We start from the raw sequence: 19,257 nt of genomic DNA on the forward strand, positions 1-19,257 counted from the left end.
TTGTGTCTTTTTTTTATTCAGAATAAATTGGTCAGTTGTATACAGTACATAGAGAAAATAGAACATTACCTGAACAAACACCAGTATACACTTTATATGACTGCTGTTTTATATGTGAACAAAAGCCACCAACTCACAACAAACTCCACTGATAATATATTGCATTTTAAAATCCTCATTCCATTTAAGAAGACAGTGCATGCAAATATAGTATATGATAAACCTGGGACAGCCCTATTGCCGCGGCGATAACGGTAAAAACCCTGAATCCAGTGTCGGCGAAGACCATTTAAAAACAGCAGAGGGAACTTGAGGAAGGCATTCACGTGCTTTGAGGCTCAGACTCGTCCCAGGGGTTTTGATATGATAATCTGTGGAGAAAAGAAAAGAGTCCGAGTGGTGCCTTTTTGAAAATGTATGTCTTTATCCTATTTAAAATGGTATTATATACTAGCCTACACTCCAAACACTGACAGCATTAATTCTGACTAAAATATATACGGCAAAAATCATACAAAGGTACTGGTGCATCCGAGCTGGTGATGTGGGAAAACATGCTTTTTAATGTCTGATTTTCGTGGTAGGTTTTTGAATGCGTATCGTTTTCTTAAAGCAATATTTCTCATTTTCACATTCATTAGATATGTTGTGAACTGGGGAAAACAGTGAAATTAAAGGGCTGTGGTACAGTATTTTTTGGTCTAGAAGGGATCCTGACTCAGCATGTACTCAAATGCAGTATCATTATATCGTCTGGCCTGGTTGAGTAGACCCCTCTTGCTTGGCGCCCCTTGAGCGAATGTCCCCCACCGCTGCTGCCAAAGAACATGACATGCACATAACACAGACTGAGCAAGTGTGCCACAATTCACAATGAAGCCCATACTATCAGCCAAAGTGATACCTGATAACCAGAAGGCCTACAGACCCCTCAGTCATCGTCGTCGTCGTCCTCAGGGACAAAGATGTCGTGCTCCTCCAGCAGCGCTGCAAAGTTCTTGCTGATCAGAGTCCCCACATACAAGAAGGGCACCACTACCAGACCAATCCGGATAAGGCCGAAGGGGGTCTGCTCCCCAGTGTTGCACACCCCACCATTAAAAAAAACTAAGTTAGTTCATATCAAACAACTTGTCCAAGGTTGACTATATTTGTGAGAAAGAATGTAGAACTGTTTCTTAAAGCCAACACATTTTTTGGGGGAGTACACACAGAGAAACCCCCAGATAAACATCCATGGATCTATTTTTCCATTCACGCGTCTAGTGTCTACTGTCACTTTAGCGACACTCCCTATTCTCCTGAGCGTTCTGTCACAACACAGCTGTAATTTCCACACACTACTCTGACGCCTCTAATCAGCACTCACCTTCCTGGGTTTTGGGCAGAATGGCGCCGGATGACGTGCTCACGGCGGTGCGGCACGGTGTCACGGTCCTGCCGGTGCACAGCGGCGAGCAGCGGCCGTTTGTAAGGCCCGACAGCCTCCTGGCCAGACTACCGAGGGCCGACGCCATGTCAACAGCAAGCGATGATGCAGCAGCAATGCGGAATAAGAAGTTTATATTGTTTTTGGATGTGGATGTGTGCAACAGCGCCCCCCTGCGCCACTCTCACTCACTCTCACCCCCCAAATAAACTCTCAGAACCTGGTTCTCTTCATAATTTCAACCAATACAAAGATATAACGTCTCTAAACATTCAAATAAACGACACATGATACACGTTTTGTTCATTTTCACATTTTCTCTTGCAATGTGTGAAGTTGCAGCTTACATTTAAATGCCATAACCATTTAGCAGCCACATATTCTGAGAGCTCAAACAGTGGTTGGTTATGTAACAATAAAAACAATCCAAACGATAAAACAAATCAATAAATACTGTACAGCATTCAATATTTACACACTCCTGATGCTACTTAACTCATTGATGAGCGGAAATGATAAGATAAGTGGCTTTATGATAGATTGCGACGTGAGGATGAGGATGACACCACGTGAGTATACTGGCAATGGAAGGTTTGTATGAGTGATGCATACTGTAAACACATGTACATGTTCTTTCATCAGCATTATTATTGTGCTTCACTGTCACTAATCAACGACAGTATAAAGTTACCCCGATGCCATCAAGTCCAAACAGTCAGAAAACATTCAATTCAATTTGAAAGACATCCCTAAATGCAAGTTAAATCATTTAAATAAGCGTATTTTCATTGTATGGATGTGATATAAAACAACAGGAGGAACTAAACACAAGCAAAATCCCCTACTACCAGCAAATGAGCATTTTTATATTAAAATAAAAAGAAGAAAAATCTCAAGTAACAGAAGTTTAAATTCATACTTAGTGAACCTAACGAGAGGTAAACGGCTTCAAATGAATTCTTAGCGTGTCCTCGGTGCAGAGCTATTCACAGCTTTTGTCCCGTTCAGCCTCGCGTGAGTCCCTTTATCGTACCTCTTCTTGTGACACGGTATGGTAGCAGTGGTGGCCCATCACTAAAACAAAGCAACGCAGTTAAAGTGAGCGTTATCAATCAAACCGACCAACTTTAGGTCAAATATAAAAGATGATTATCACACTTTCGGTCTTTCTCACCTGATTTTTGAAGGACAGATGCCTGAAGAATCTGTTGAGCTCAAATACGCTCGGTTTAATGGGCTCCAGGGTCTTGCTGCTCTCCCCTAGTCTGATGATCTGGCCTTTGGAGATAGCAGCTCTGAGGCTCATGCTCTTAACTATCCGAGCACCGGGCTCCGAATACGGCGTGGGCCGGGAGGATACGGTGATGTAGGAGGCGTCTTTCTGATTCTCCTGGTAACTCACTGTCAGAGAGGAAGAAGGAGAATATGGGACATTTTTTTAAATCACTTGGAACAGCTTGGAAGTCAGACATCTGGATAGGGAATGATAGAAAAACCATTCTACATATTGTTTTATGAGAAACCATAAATACAGGTATTGCTCTGTATTTTTCTACAGTATTCTGCAGCTGTAGTAGATTTGAATTATGGTGACGTTTACCTGAAGAAGTGACTGTTGTATGTGTGGTGCTGGTGAGCTCCAGCAGGATTGTGAGATACACAGGGTGAAGCAGGAAAAGCTTTCTGATGAGCGGCTCGGCTGCAGCAGCACCCGGTGCCACCTACACAGTTAATGCGGATGGTTTAGAGCCCAGTTTTTATTCATAGAGCAGAATTGCTTTGCCTCAATAAGCTTGTTCTCTAGGCAGACTCACGGTTGCCTTGGTGACGTTTTTCTGTGCTTTGATTGGCTCGCCGGCCCAGAAGACGAACGCCGATAGGCCGTTGGAGGTGGAGATGGACGATGCTTCCACAAGAGGACGAGGGCACGCGAACTCTGCGGTCCAGAGGAGGAGACCGTCTGCTCCGTCAATGACCTGCGCCTGACGGAGAGAAAGAGGGAGAGCAGGAGAGTATTAGAACACAATTCAAATCTTAATCTAAACCTTTATTTCTGTGACAAATTGACAACCGCTCACACTTTTGTGCCTTGCATTAAATTCAGCCTTTAAAAAAGCAAATGAACTGTTTGTTTTACCGTCATGATGCCGTTTGCTGAGTGCTGAAAGAAGAGATCAAGCACTCCATCATTATTGAAGTGTCCAAGGGTTGGTTGTCTGTAACAGGCATAGAAATATTTTAGGGACATTTTGCTAAATTTTGACATATAACTTACTTTGTTGAGAAAGCTTAAAAAAGATGATTTCATATAATAATATTGGCAGCAGAAATGTAATATAATGATATTAATTCAGTGAGTATGGACTGCTCTGTACCTGTGAATGGGAGGTGACTTAAAAGTCCATTTTTTGTGCATGTCCGACTGTCTGAGCACGGAGAGCTTGCTGGAGCCGTACACCAACACCCACTCGCATTTGGTGTTGTTGAGATTGGAAGCGGTGTCCAAGCTGTTGTGGTTGTTGCCAAAACCAGCCACAAGAGGGAGCAAGAACTCCACACGCTCAGATCCCCTAAGAAGACATTAACAAGAGGTGTGATTTCAGTGGTTAGTCGCTATAAAAAAAATTTAAAAAACTGTTTGCCATTTCATCATCTCAGGATTAGGTTTCCTTAGTAATACATGGAATAACACGCTTACAAAATTGCATGTATATTAATGAGTTCATACTTTGTAACTTGGTAATAATATTATGTAAGAGTATTATTAGTATCCTCTAGTATATCTACTAAATCTACTGATTATTTAATCATTATCCTCCTTAAAAGTGACAATATCAAAAATATTGCTTTTTCTTTTTTTCCATTAATAGTGTCATCCTGACTCCGCATAAAAATGTAACCAGGTTTCTTATTCAGATAAGAGGCTGTCATGTTACTGTAGAAGGGTAGAGATGCCAAAACAATGTGACACCACTTACTTTATTACAGCTAGTACGTTGTTTATAACGTCTTAATGTGTGAATCTGTAGTTTTTTATCTGTGTCTACTTCATACTAACAGATTAAAGGTTTATGATTAACAGACAAAGAAGCGTCTGTACTGTGTAACCAGAGCTACGTGCCAGTCACTGAGGCGTACCTGTAAATTTGTATGAAGGAGGAGGTATTGGTTTTCTTGAGTGCTTCCCAAGTTGAATCATTCTTTCTAAGAGGCTGAGTTATGGGCAATTCTCCAGTAGCACGAACATAGATATCGCTCAGAGAGATGGCCTCCACGTTACCTGAGGAGAAAGACACGGACACAGTGTTTTAATCCTGCAGATAAAATAACAATTTCAAGGATTCATAGCTGCGGTAATGCTTTAAACTGACTGATTTCTCTACCTAGTCCAAACAGGATGTAGTAAGCCCCTTGTTGCGTCTCATGCAGCATAGGACCAATCAGCTTTCCCTGTCCGGTGAGATTGAAAGGCACGGGATGGCCGAGCTTGGCCCCGGTTTGCCCAGAGATCAGGGTCAGGGAGAGATCCAGAGCCTAAAAAATGAACACACCAGAAAAAGCTATGTAGAAAACAAAGGCCTGGAAACAGTTAAATGTATTTAACTGAAAGACCTTTGAAAAGAAGCTGAAATAGGATCGACGCAGGCAACCCTAACCCCAATGTTATAAAGGTAAAAAGCCCAAGTCACAGCGCTGAACAAATGATATGTTAAATGTCTCACTTCATTTTCGTGTGTGTAAGAGGAGAAGCGTGTGGCTGACATAGATATACCTCATCTGCAGGCAGGGTGGCTACCAGCAGATCTGGGACCGAGTCGCCTTGGAGGTCTGGAAGTAACACCGTCTGCATTTCGATGTTCTTAAGCAGGACCGACCACAAGTCCTCCCCTGGGGAGCGAAAGGAAAACTAATTTGACCCAGTTTTAAAATGCTTTGAATACAGCAGCTTTAAAAAAACCCTGTTTCTTCTAACCTGTTGTGCCGTCGACGGCCATGAGGACAGATTTGCCGATGAGGAGACACACGGGCGAGGACTGGGAGCTGAACTGGAGACCGCACTGGATGTACATCACAGACTCCCGCGTGACTTTCTTCCACAGCACCTGACCGCTAGCTGCGGACAAGGCCACCGCACTGTAAACTGGGATGAAGAAAGCACATTATAAAGCATTTACGCAGCATTTAAACAAATCACAAAGAGGATGAGATTTTCAAATGGATTTAGGGTTCAATGGCTCGGCTCAGCAGCTTAGCAGGACTAGCAAGATTAGACTAATTTTATGTATAGTACACAAAGTAGCACAGAGGCACTATTGAAACACATCCCTTTTTGCTCCATCTCTTATGATCTAAAATTCCTCCAATTTTAATATACGGCCTTCTTGAAGAGTTCCTCACATACTTTTGTTCCCTTGTGTGCAATGGGTGTCATTGCTGCATTCAGTGACACCCAGGAAGACATCCTCCAATGAATCGCCGTCGACATCCCACAACGCCAGTGCAGGCGGAGTGACACCTGAACAGAGAAATCAGAACAGAATGAACACCACCCACCGGTGTTATAAGTCCACCAGCTGCTTTAACAACACACACGATTATTATTCATTTTGAAACTGAGCTGTAGAGATAGGCATTGTTAAATAGAGAAAAATTTGAATTGGTGTGAGTCATTAAAAGACATGAAAAAACATGCCTTGGTTGAGTTTCATGTCTGTTTCCTACAATACTGGTAAAAAAAACAAACAAACATAATCTGACATTAAAGTCACACAATACTGCAGAGTTTGTATTTACTGCCACGCTACAATACTTTCTTAGCACAAGCTGAAACAGAACATGTGGTGGGTGCAGTAGAGTGATCCTCACAATCCTATGTAATTACAGCTGTCTAATTAAAGGGTGAGCCTGCATTGTCTAGCCACAGAGACTCCCACGTTTATATAAAGCCGGCATTATTAATGGTGGCACTGCTCGCTTTACATATCGTCAAAAGAGTGTGAGCGCCTATTGTGCATCATAGGTTAAGGCCAGTTTATCTTTAATAGATCACAGTCTGGTGTAACTCTTCCACTTTGTTACTGATTGACTTTAACTTCTAGTAAGTGTTTGTCTACATGTAGCAGAAGACCTCAAACTCATCAGTCATGTTCGTACTGAAAATGTATCTACAGTGACGTATCACGACTATTATTCTGTTTACCTCCTAAATCTCCCAGTTCTCTCTCCCACTGCGGCCTGTTTCCCAGTCCTCCCTTCTGGCAAGGAATCAGGAAAGCACAAAGCAGCACGAGCAATGTGGCACAGACCACAGGCACCAGAAAAAAAGCAGTTCGGATGATGTTCTTCGTCCTCATTCTCTTCTCTTCCACGTCACTACTACAAACCCCCAGTCCAGCGCTTCCCAATGACCCAGGCCCCCCTCTGTCGTCCCCCATCCTGTCCCTCCCCGAGTCCCTGTGGTTCCAGTACTGCACTCCTTTCATTTCATCTCTGCCCTGCCTGGATTTGCTGGGGAGTCGCTCTCTCCATTCGTCCTCCTCTTCATCCTCGTCCTCCTGCGCTTCGTCTTCGGCCCCGACGAGCCTTCCGGATCTGCCGCCCCGCATCTTGGAGGAGCCGGTGCCGAGGCAGCCGTCCCTGCCGAGGCCGTTGCGGGGGTAGTTGAGCACGAGGTCGTCCTCTTCGCTCTCATCCTCGCTGTCTGCTTGGGTGAGAGGGTCGTACTCCCCGAGCTCCGAGCCCTTCTTCCCTGTAGAGACACAGAGGCTGTTCATGAGGATCAGCTGTCCTGTGTAGTTACTAAGCTGTAGTTATATAAGCAGCATTTTATGTATATCTGATCCTTTTTTATTAATCAATGTTTAATATATACATACACGTTTTTTTGTTCAATGTGTTTTTATTTATAGTTATTTCTAATTATTACATTCTCAGTGGAGTTTACTGTTTTGTTATTGTTAAACTGTAAAATATCATGCCTCCATTACATATCTTTATCAGTCTTAGATAACCATATTTGAGGGATAACTGCAAAAAATGTGTTTATATAGAAATATTCTATAAGCATATTGGCTGATATATCAATATTGGATTTTGTTTACTCCCTAATATCAGTATCAGCGCCAAAAAATCCAGTATCGGTCAGGCCCTTGTTGTGTTATGACTCTGCTGATATATTATTGATACTTAATTACAAATATATTCCCTTGCATTACATTATTGGTACATTATAGATCCATCCTGCCTTTAATCTGAGCATTTTCACTCTTAAGTGCTTCTCATAAGTAGTTTTATGTTTCTAGTTTATGGCTTTTTCACATCTCAATGACAGCACTCATTACATGGCCTAGATAAGGGCCTCAAGAGCCAATACTGCATTTTACTTAATGGTTTTGGCACAAAAAAAAAAACACAATATACGTGCAAATGAGACCAAATAATAAGAATACAGTTAGTATCTGTAATATCTCTGAGTTGCCCATATACGTTAACTTGTGCAACACTGTTTCTACCCCTACGAATTACAATAATAACTGTTATTATGGTTGAACATAGTTAAAAAAACAAAAAACAAAGAAGCAGGTAAATAATTAAATAAATGCTGTAGCCTTTTAATTGTTAAGCTGCCAAAATTGCAATGAATGCCAAGAGAGAGGCCGATCACTGGTAGTTTCATGTATAAACAGTGGCGCTGGGCCTGGCGCACTGTTTATTATCACGCTTTGCTTGTTTACAGTCCAGTAGCGGTCAGTGTGTGTGCTGGGTTAACATTAGCTAGCGGCTCGCTAACACGCAGCACGTACAGCACACACGTTTTTTAAATAAGGATGATCTGCACACACACTATAATATACATCCATCTTATATAACAGAGGGTGGAAAACATGTGCGTCAATTTAAGGCGATAACGGAGATATGCTAACTGTGTGACATGTCAGAGGATACAAAATGAATCAACTGCATCTAAAGAGCCGTGATGCAGGAGAGGACTGTCAGTCACCAGCTTGGACTGATGACGGACTCGTTACTTGTTACATCGTTTCTTTCTGTGAGGATGAAAGACGTGAAGCGGGTCTTACCGGGCAGTTTGAGGGCACGGGACAGAGCTGCTGCCATTTCTCCTCTGATTGATCCTGGATTGATCCTCGATTGATCCGCTACACGGCGACGTGAGGCAGCGCTGATGAGCGGGTCCAATTGCCCAGCAGGTTGGAGCTGCGCCTGCCCAACTGCATCCTGGGATTTGGAGTTTGCGGTCATGCCTTTTTAGAAAATGTTTATTTTTTGTTGGAGGCTTAGATGTGATGTAACGACGGCGTATTAAGGGCCATATATGTTTTTTTAAAAATACTGATCTGCAGGGTTTTCATTAACTTTTATATTTATGATATCTTGGCAAGTAGGAGAGGAATATTTAAAACCATGTTTGTACAGATACAGTGTTAACTCATACAAGAGACTTTGTCATTCACTTGTTAGGCTGGATTAGGGTAATATGGGACATTGACTAATGTGGGACAACTAAGCTTCAGTACATTTCTCTCTTTTTCTATTCAATTATTTTAAATATAACTATATGCCAGTATACTGTGTAAATTGTATTATTTAAAATGACATGTGTACATACAGCCTACTAGTTTTTTAACCTAAAATCTGTAGGCCTACTAAATGAAATGACCAAATATGGGTGCACGCATTTCAGAAAGTTTTGGCAGATAAGGCTGCTTTGTGTAAATCAAAGTATTTCTAAGCCTAAAAAATAGCGTCCCAGATTACAAAATCTACAAATTCTGAAACGCATGGCATGAGGAATATTAATATAAGTGCCATGTTCCTTTTGAGTACAATATCCAAAAATTGTCTTCTGATTTAACAAGCAAACATCTCAGGGATTTCATAATGATATTAAGTGTTGATATAATGTATTGGATTCATATGTAAATAAGGTAAACAAGTCAGAATTGCACAAAGTGTTCCACATTACCCTAATCTACCCTATATTTCTGACACACCCCTGAGAGAGATATGGTTCTGATTAAACTGATGGTGCTATTGTGTATAGGGCCTATATAATGGAGCTGGAGTCTACCATTTGGGAGAGGTGAGTGAGGTTGGTGTACTTGTTTTCAAGTACACCAAGAACACTGTGCTCCCAGCATTCAGACCTACTTGTGGTTCCTAGTATCTCTAAAAGCAGAATGAGAGGCGGAGCCTTCAGTTATCAGGCCCCTCTCCTGTGGGGTAGACTCCCTCTCTATGTTTAACAGTAGGCTTCAAACTTTTCTTTTTGATAAAGCTTATAGTTAGGGCTGGCCAGGCTTGCCTTGGACCAGCTCCTAGTTTATGCTGCTATAGGCTTAGACTGCCGGGGGACTTCCCATGATGCACTGAGCTCCTCTCTCCTCCTCCCTCTCTCTCTGTCCAGTTACATTCATGTGCTATTATGCATTCACTAACTTAAACTTCTTCCCCAGAGTTATCGGTGCTCTCTTGTCTCACAGGTAGCCTGGGGACTTCAGGATGACCGGTTCCTGTCCTGGACCTATTATTTTTAATGTTGATTTTCAATGTGCTCTTCATTTCTCCCTTTTTCTCCCTCTATCTCCCTTTTGCTCTCAACCCCAACCGGTCGAAGCAGATGGCCGCCCACTTGGAGGCTGGTTGTGCCTAAGGGGAGTTTTTCCTTGCCACTGTCGCCAAGTGCTTGATCATGTGGGAATGTTGGGTGTGTTTAATTTAAATTAAAGAGTAAGTTCTAGACCTGCTCTAAGTGTAAAGTGCCTTGAGATGACTTTTGTTGTGATTTGGCGCTTTATAAATAAAGATTGATTGATTGGTTGAAAAGTTATGTAAGTGTTAGAACTGATTATTTTGTTTTTGGTTTCTCAACCCAAAGAATATTTAGTTCTTTGTCTTTAGCATCATTTCACTGAGAACCGATAACTTGTATTTGCAGCATTGGAAATTTATACTATTTATACATTGAAAACATGTTTGCTGTTATGTGTGGTTTCTTTTTTGTTTGTGTCCTTTTTTTCCCCCTCCTCTATCCATCTCTTCCTCATTTGTCCTCCCACTGTTTCTTCCCTCACTGTTTTATTGCAGCGCATTGTGTTCTTTGGTAATTAGCCCTGTCTGATTCTTTCCCTTCTTTAACTGACTCCAATTTTGAGTGATCTGTGATTTATTCATCAGATCTCTTTTTTTCGGTGTCTACGCTGTGGAACCATAATGAGGAGCAGCTTGTGTGCAGTTATTTTCACCTGTGCCACATGTGAGTACATAAACATTACCAATTTAACTGTATAACAGTTAAAGGAGGAGGCAGAGTATACAGCCCAATAGAATCCCCTAAGACCAAGCCGCTATAGCCCTGAGACTGGGCCATAAAGGCTTTACGGTGAGTATAATGGCATTTCCTGGGGCTGTGTGGTGTATTGGACACAGGAGAATGCTTTAAAAAAACCGGATGCCAAGGATGTCTTGGGGGATGAGGGAGGCGGTGCTTGATCCCAGCTGGCCCCGGTCCTTCCTCCCCTTGGGATAGCTGGGAAGGCACTGCTCTGACGTGGCTGGTCCTGGTTATTACTGAGGGAGACATCTGGGTTTCCCGGGGGACAGGGAGGCAGTGTGTATCACAGCTGGCCCTGGTCCCTCCTTGACCCCGGTCTGACTCTATAAACAGCACGCAGGGTGTGGTGGTCTGGGGCAGAAGGAGCTTGATCGTGGCCCAGTCTTCTATGAGGGATATGCCCACTCATGCAACAGCCCATTGTGCACTACACATGACCAACCTGACAATTCAATCTGAAATCTTTACTTTAAATTTAATTATCTTATTTCTAATCTTAATACTTACCCAATATGTACCTTAATATTTACAACAAATCTTTAATACTTACTTTCAGATCTTTTTTTTTAATCCCAACTCTGGTGTTTCCTCACTGTAGATTGATCAGAGTTATGATAGCGTTTCCTCAGTTCCTGTTTTTATTTAGTCTTTTTGGTGTGTTTTTTTGTTTTTGACTATGTAAAGCACTTTAAATTACATTATGGTGTATGAAAAGTGCTATACAAATAAAGTTTGATTGATGCAAGAAACATTTTAAATGTTTTAGTTGGTGATTGCTTGGTATCAGTATCAGGTATGGTTATACTGCATTACATTGTATTACACATGACAACAATCCTTTCTATTCAAGAAGACCTTTTCATTTTCACTCATATTATTTTCTTTATGTTATTAATACTACAACAGTTTCAGTTTAACTATTAATGTAAAGTCAGGTACAAATTAAATGTATTACTATCATTAACGTTACTGTGACATCTTGCTGTTCTGCCATTATTTTAGTTACAGTTATTTACTGAAGTTTATCAGGTTGAGAGCTGAAGTTATTCCTTCGCTGTTTTGGTTACTTTACTTTGAACATAGAGAGAGTTCAGGGAAGGTCCTAGTCCTTCAAGGCATCTCACAAAGTAGGTGAGTCACCTTAGAAAGCAGACCTATCCCCTTTCAAAAATTGATCTCGTTAAATGTACGAGGACGCGGGCGTCACCCCGCATCGTTATTTTCCTTACTCATCAGTTTAAGGCATAACCTATCAATCACCGAAATCCAGGCTAGTAACAGCGTGCAGAGCTCCTCTATCCTGGTGCAAACTGTGACCCACTTTTAACATTGTGTTTTATTTTCTACAACAGTTGTCTATGTTTAAAAGAATAGTTTTTGAAAATTAAATTAAATTTAAAAAGTGTATTTGTGTAATAAAACCACAGCTCAGTTATGATCATATGCCGCAAAGGCTCATGGGTGCAGAGCCACGTTACGTCATTTGCATTCGTCCAAAGCAATCGATCACAGATTCATCTTTTTAAAAGGGCACAGCGGATTTAATTCTTCATGGGTGCATGTATGAGTTCCAACAGTATATCGCCATTAGTTTTTAAATCATAAAGCATGTTAAGAACAACAATTAAAAATAAAAATATCTATTAAGTTGTCAGCTCCTCGCAGCCATTTTACTGTCTGGTCCAATTCGGCTCCCGTACCCAGAGCTAAATAGCTTCAGATGAACGCTTGCGCAGTGAGCCAGTGTGAGAAAATGGCAGACGTCTCTTTGGATGAAGTGATACGACAGCGCGGTATTAATACCAAGGTGCCCGCCAAACGGTACGTAAACTACGACTTTACTGATATATGCACGTGTATTAAGTTAGCTATAAGCCATACTAACATGTTTAAAGAGCACAATGAGAGTTCAGTGCTGTTGGCAGCGAGTTCTTCGGAAACGCGAAGCTAACTTGTTAACATTAGCTGTAGGCCATAACGTAGATAACGAAGCCATTCATCGTTAAATTTAGCACAATATTGGCTCGTAATTAAACTAACATCTGTTTTGTTTTGAACCAAACTTATTTTTTATGGTCAACATAACGCATTCAGTTGGAAAGCTTCAACCAATTTTCCTAGCTTTCTTGTTTGTAGCTTCACTCGTCTGGTGTAGCTCGTTAGCATCTTTTAATGTAGGCAGGTTTTTGGCTCTCACTCACTGGACAAATATGGTCGCTGGGAGCACTGGGTCCAATAGGGATGAAGGCTTCATGCTTAAAATGTTCTATTATTTTCTCTGCATATGTTAGAGCCAAGAACTACAGCCAATATCTTAAATGCATGCCCTTTGTACTGTATGTAAACAAGTAGCGCAGCTTATGTATCTACTAACTTAGTAATACAAATAATTGTGTACAAAGATCAATTATGTTTTTGCCAGTGTTACTTTCAATATATGTAACATTTGATTTTTTTTTTTTTTTTTATAAAAGTGACAAACATACTTTGTTCTCTCTCTCAGACCAATGTTTGGACGGGGTGCAGGAGGGACAGGCAAGAGTTTTGATGCCCGGCAGAAGATCGGGGTCGGTGATGTCAGACAGAGACTTGGAGGAGGAACGGGTAAGGTCCACTATTATTGCTTATGCAAATACAATTGGATAGTGTTTTGTTGAAAGGAAATCGTGGCTTAGCACCAGTACGACCAGTCCACAGGCCACTCACTAACTGGCCCAGACCACCAGCTTCAACACCTCCAATGGTAGAAACCAGTAATCCATGTTGGTGATCAGGTTTAGCGGAGAGACCACTGAACTGGCTATGAACCCAGCATTAAAAAATCTTCTACTTACTTATGCCTTATATGCTGTGAAAATCAGCTTGGCTATAGAGTGTTATGTGTATGTATGTTATGATATTAATATGCAGTTCACCCTCAATCTTCCTCCTGTCTCCGCTCAGGGTTTCAAGTTAAGGATGCCAGAGAAAAGCTGGGTCAGAAGGATGCTCGCTTCAAAATCCGCGGCAGGGGAGGAGCAGCAGCAGGAGGAGGAGGAGTGCAGGATGCTCGTCAGATGATCAACTCACGCAAACAGGGGCAGAGTCAGTTCACCGTCCCTGCACAGACCACGCTAAAGACAGCAGTAACGCACCAAGTACAGAGCCAGACACTTGTGCCACAGATACAGATACACGCCGTCAATAATTTCGCCGGCGTGAATATGAGGCAGTTTACCCCCAATGTACAAGGACTGAATGTGAGGGGTAGCACGACACCACAGCTGAGCAATAACAACAAGAGAATGATGGACGCTCGCGACAGACTGAGCCTCAAGAGGAGCATCGGAGGGATACAGACACAGGCAGCCGGTTTAAATCCATTTAAAATAACCAAGACCATCCAGGTGAGGTTAAAATAAGTAGTTTTGTCCTTTTTGAAAGATCAGTTACACAGCCTGTATGTATGTATGTTTAAAAAATAATCCAGTCCCAGCTTCCCAGATTTGACGTTCTGTCACTTTTATGTGTTATACATGACAGCGAACTGAATGTCTTTGGGTTTGGGACTGGCGGTCGGACAAAACAAGACACTTTAATACATCTCCTTGTGCTGTGGGAAATTAAAATGTTGTCAATACTCTCCGACAACTTCCAGACTAAACAATAAAATAATCACACCTTCTGCACTCTGATGTACGGTGCTTCTTTTTACAGCAACATCCAATGGGAATGTCCGGTGGAATACGTGCAGCTTCACAGGTAGGTTTAAACATGATGGATAAATGAAATTCTTGTTATTTTTTAGAGCGAAACATATGTGACTAAACAGATGACGTTGTCTCCTACAGCCTGTCTCCAATGATCACGATGGCACGCCCAGTAAACAAATAAAGATAAATACTGATAACAGTGTGCTACAATCACGGGTAAGAGCCACTTCATGACAGCTAACCGGACCTAACATACTGACTAAATCAACAGAGACTCACATACACACTTTAGGTAGTTACATGTCCAGTATGTTTCCTGTATGAAATTAAACTCTTCCTTCCATCACTTTATCTCCTACAGCCGGGTACAGTGGGTACCCCTTTCTCCATGTCAGCCCCGATTACCAAGGTGTTTAAAAACGATGCTTACACAGCTCCACGTCCTCCTGTCCCCGTGGCTCCTACTCGGCCCAACCCCAGCATGACCGCCAGCCGGTCCTCAGCTGCAGCCTTGCAGCCAGTCTCCAGGACCCTTCAGCAAAGCACAGCAGAAACCAGCAAACCACCTCCTGCTCCCCCTCAGGTAAACACCTTATATTATTATTCAGTGTGATGTTTATTTACGTTGTTTGTCCTTACAAATTGTTGAGTGGTAGTACTAAGATTTATAAATCTTATGAGCAATAGAAATTGCTGTTTCAAACATTTTGTAGATGAGCTTCTATTTTAAGTATGTTTTCATCTTCACCTTGTTCCTTACTCTACTACTTATATTTCCATTATGCTTTCTAATAGCTGATCTAGTTGCTTATGTCCTGTTGCTATTTGGTGTTTACCATAATAACTACATTTAAGATTTAATACAGATTAACTCTTTGTCTGTGTTCAAGGGAAAATTTGAAGTTTATTTTAGCTTTTAAATGGTTATTGAGGTGTTTCATTATTTAAAAAAAATAACTGGGCCCTGATCAGTCTCATATATTTACTCATAATTCACACACTTGCCACAGTGGTTCACGTCGAGCATTCAGCAACACGGACAGTAGCGTCACTGACACACACACACTCACTAACTAAATGATATGAAATGAAGCAGATACTCACCATCGACTGGTAATATTAAGGCACGTCTGGTCTGCTGCACTTTTTTAAAGCTTGTTTATACATTCATTTCCAATTTCTAAATTTAAAAAAACTAAGGAAAGGTCTCCCATTAATGTTTTATTGAAAATACATTTTGTGATAGAGGTTTACCAAATATTATAGATGACAAATGACAAATTTAACTGCACCACTGACAAATATTTTATCAGTATTTGAGTTTGAGTTGATTTCAGTGAACTTCCATTAAAGAAAAACCAATAAAATTGCATTGCACTCGGTGCATCTAAAGCCCAAACTGGGTGTGTGTTGTGACCACTGCATTGTAATAGAGCAATGTTACGTCAGCCATTTGCATCGCATATTCTTGATTTTGTGGTGTTGTCATATTTCTTTCTAGCCTGCGTTCAGTCCTTTGGAGGGGACGAAAATAACCGTGAACAACCTGCATCCCCGGGTCACTGAGGAAGACATAGTTGTGAGTAAAACACACATTTTGCCAGTAACATTTTTGTGATATTTTGTGTTTAGACGATGCTCTTTGGGCTGTTGTGCCTGCGATGACTCATTCAGTGTGGGTTTGTACTCTGCATCCATTCGTCCACAGGAGCTGTTCTGTGTGTGCGGTGCCTTGAAGCGAGCGCGGCTGGTGAAGGTGGGCGTTGCTGAAGTGGTGTTTGTCCGCAAGGAGGACGCCGTGAGCGCATACAGGAAGTACAACAACCGCTGCCTGGACGGTGAGTGCTAGTAGCAAGGACGCACACATCAGATGGTTCTCTGGGTTTTTTTTAATCTGCATTTCAAAGTGCTGAGGACCAGTTTTCTGAGTGTGTTTTTGCTGAAATAAAGGATATCCCAGTTAGATCGACTGAATGATCAGTGTGTTCCTGTTTAACATAATCTTTTCCTTTTTATTTTTTTCTCTTCTCCTCATCCACCCTCAGGTCAACCAATGAAGTGTAACCTTCATATTCAGGGAAATGTCATCACTTCTGATCAGCCCATTCTATTGTAAGTGAGCCCACCGGGCTTCATTCCTTCATTTCTAATTAATGAAGAGTTGACTTTGATTATGTGCACATACTTAATTTTGCATATTTGCATTGAGCTGTAATTTGTTCCAAAACGTAGTTACTGTATGTCAACGCATGTCAACCTTTTAGTACAAAGAGCAATGACGTTGTCTCTTTTTAAATGAGCAAGTAATGACCCGTAAACACCAGAACAGTGACTAACAAGACAGAGTTCATTATTGTAACAAGCTATTTAGTGGCACATTGAGTTGCCTTTTGATTAAGTTACTCAGATAACAGATTTTGTGATTGGGTAATCACAATCACAATAGGTTTTGATCAAAATTGATTTAATCAAGTTTAGCTTGATATTTAAATGTGTTAACTATCAGCTGGAGTCTAACAAATCTAAAGCTTTTTACTGGATTGTTTCAATGACAACTATCCATGTTTTTTAAATATGCAGCAGTCATGGATTTGGTGGGACTGTGTGTATCCATCTGTATTCTTGAAGAAATGTAACATCTTTCTATCTCTTGCTTCTTACAGGAGGCTCAGTGACACTCCAGGCACCGGCAGCGGTACAAAGAAAGACGGCCTGCCCCCCTCCCTGTCTCGCCCCGCCGGTCAGCGAGCCTCCTCTCAGCCCACTCCAGAGGTGGACCCCCAAACCATCCTCAAAGCTCTGTTCAAGTCCACCACACAGTCCACCTCCACCACTGAGCCTCCCAGCTCACAGGCCACCGCCTTTCGCATCAAGATATAGTTCCTGTCTAGTATGAATACACTGTCAGTTCATAAACATATTACTGCGTTCTCAATGTTCACATACAAACTATGGTTTTCATCTCGCCCAGCAGGCAGCCTGCACACTCTCTCATATGAAGCTGATTTTTACACATTTGATATAAACGACTACTCTGAACGTGAAGTACATGGATACACAACATCTTTGTTTTGATTTCGTGGTATTCAAATGTCGCCTGTTTGTTCCTGATGGACCAACTGAAAGAAGTGTGATGTGATTCATTGTTTTAATCCAATGTGGTGGGGGATGCCAAATCACGCTGGATGTGTAGGGTTTTTTTTGTTTGTTTTTTTCCCCCTTTTTTGTGTCAATTCAGTGCAAATCTATTTGGATGTGATGAGTTTTGGGTTTTTTTTATATTCCAGGTTAACTTTACATGTCCCCAAAAAAGGAGAAAACTGAACAGAAAAGATTGACAAACCGTTAGCAACGTTTTCTTCACCAATAGATGTTCTGTACACTCGCACAGCTGTGTTGTTATATTGTCTATAACTCATTAAAGATTATTCTGCTGTTGTCAAACTAGGGATGGGAATTGATATGATTTTTAAAATCCCAATACTGTTATCAATTCTGCTGTAGGTCCAGTTCTCTATCAATTCCTTTATTGATTCCTGATCTATTTTCTGTGAAAAAAGTAGAAAAGGTAAAAAAGGCTGGAGCAAGTGATTCTACTCAGAGGAAAGAATGTTTGGAGATCATCACCAATTTCCCTCAGTATTACTGTACAGCCCTGCAGCGTGTTGAGCCAATGGGCCGTCAGCTAGCCCATTAGCTCCGGTTGGTAACAGCTGATGGTCCACTGTCTGTTAGTTAGCACCCTTAACTCCACAGAACAGTGGCTCTCCCTGCAGCCCAGCCTGGTCACAATACCAGGTCTTCAAGATTATTCTGGGTGTTCATTTGCTGCAGCGTTCTTATCACCCAGACTCTTTCATATTGCAAGTTTCCAGCAGTGTTGATGCAGGAGTTTGACATCAGTGTTTTTCAGTGTGTAACTATCAGGAAAAACATGGCCGCATTAATAAAAGGAATTGATAAATTCGGATTTGTATAATTGCGATAAATTGGATAATTTGGAACCGATTCTCAATTCCAATCCCTAATACTGTCAAATAAAACGGAATATACACAATACAAAAAAAGAAGAAACAAGAGTTCACAGTCAATATAACTGATTAGGCAGGGTGATGAAATCTTACTAATCAATATAACTTACCTGTGTGAGTGTATCACAAATTGGCAGAAACCATAACTTGAATTACAGTAACGCAGTTCTCAAGCAGTCAGATTACGCTGATGTTTAGTTTGGTTTTACCATTCGTGTTGCATCCAGATTCTTTTGTGCTATGTTTGTGACTGGGTTTACTCGGTTGTCCTGTTTGGAAGCAGCAAAACGATTGATTCTTTCTATTATAGATTACAAACCATTTATGTTCAAAAACTGTAAATGACTTTGCTTTCTTGGTATGTCATTCAATAAGAGACTGGAGAGGTCAGATCTGTCTGTAAAATGTCACCATTAAATATTTAGCTTTGTAGAGCTTGTCTGAGACTTGTTTTTCCTCTGAGCCACAAGATACAGTTCATTTCCAATTTTAGCTGCATGGTGTAGTTCTGTTGTCATGGTTACAGAAACTGAAAACCAAAACCAAAATACACTATTTTACCTGCCGTGTTAAATCCAGAAGACTACTTATCTGGGATGGACAAGTGGGTTAATAAGATGACCAGAACAATTTCATTCATTCATTTCTATTTCCTGAATGTCATATTGTTAAAAATAAGTAACAAAAAAAAGATAGCTGCACCCCAAAATGTGTTTAGATATAAAGCATTTAGTAACAGGTATCCATAAAACA

General features: G+C 41.2%; 2 protein-coding genes and 1 non-coding gene across 4 annotated transcripts; 1 reads left to right on the forward strand and 2 right to left on the reverse strand.

Annotated features, from left to right (window-relative positions):
• Nucleotides 1-36: 36 nt before the first annotated feature.
• On the reverse strand, nt 37-8,901 carry fam234b (family with sequence similarity 234 member B). 2 transcript variants are annotated; one of them, XR_009927377.1, is made up of 14 exons: nt 8,509-8,901; nt 6,630-7,178; nt 5,832-5,945; nt 5,403-5,570; nt 5,202-5,317; nt 4,813-4,963; nt 4,568-4,709; nt 3,805-3,999; nt 3,567-3,645; nt 3,244-3,411; nt 3,030-3,150; nt 2,604-2,830; nt 905-2,503; nt 37-371 (listed from the first exon to the last, which is right to left on the reverse strand). XR_009927377.1 is itself a non-coding variant. In XM_062438492.1 (13 exons), exons 1-13 carry the CDS (start codon nt 8,687-8,689, stop codon nt 2,501-2,503), a joined length of 2,214 nt encoding a protein of 737 aa, XP_062294476.1. In that variant the 5' UTR covers nt 8,690-8,901; the 3' UTR covers nt 37-2,500. The 2 variants fall into 2 exon arrangements, 1 of the variants encoding a protein (XP_062294476.1); XM_062438492.1 differs by having other exon boundaries at nt 37-2,503.
• Nucleotides 8,902-11,873: 2,972 nt separating this feature from the next.
• On the reverse strand, nt 11,874-12,027 carry LOC134000321 (U12 minor spliceosomal RNA). Its single transcript, XR_009927421.1, has one exon. It is a non-coding gene; the product is annotated as a U12 minor spliceosomal RNA (small nuclear RNA).
• A 497-nt stretch (nt 12,028-12,524) lies between these two features.
• Nucleotides 12,525-18,934, forward strand: poldip3 (polymerase (DNA-directed), delta interacting protein 3). The gene is made up of 10 exons (XM_062438497.1): nt 12,525-12,602; nt 13,285-13,385; nt 13,725-14,167; nt 14,478-14,522; nt 14,612-14,689; nt 14,835-15,056; nt 15,975-16,052; nt 16,182-16,311; nt 16,519-16,585; nt 17,137-18,934. The coding sequence occupies exons 1-10, from the start codon at nt 12,535-12,537 to the stop codon at nt 17,351-17,353; spliced, it is 1,449 nt and encodes a 482-aa protein (XP_062294481.1). The 5' UTR covers nt 12,525-12,534; the 3' UTR covers nt 17,354-18,934.
• Nucleotides 18,935-19,257: the final 323 nt, after the last annotated feature.

Source organism: Scomber scombrus, chromosome 18, assembly GCF_963691925.1.
Source record: "Scomber scombrus chromosome 18, fScoSco1.1, whole genome shotgun sequence".
Taxonomy (NCBI): Eukaryota; Metazoa; Chordata; class Actinopteri; order Scombriformes; family Scombridae; genus Scomber; species Scomber scombrus.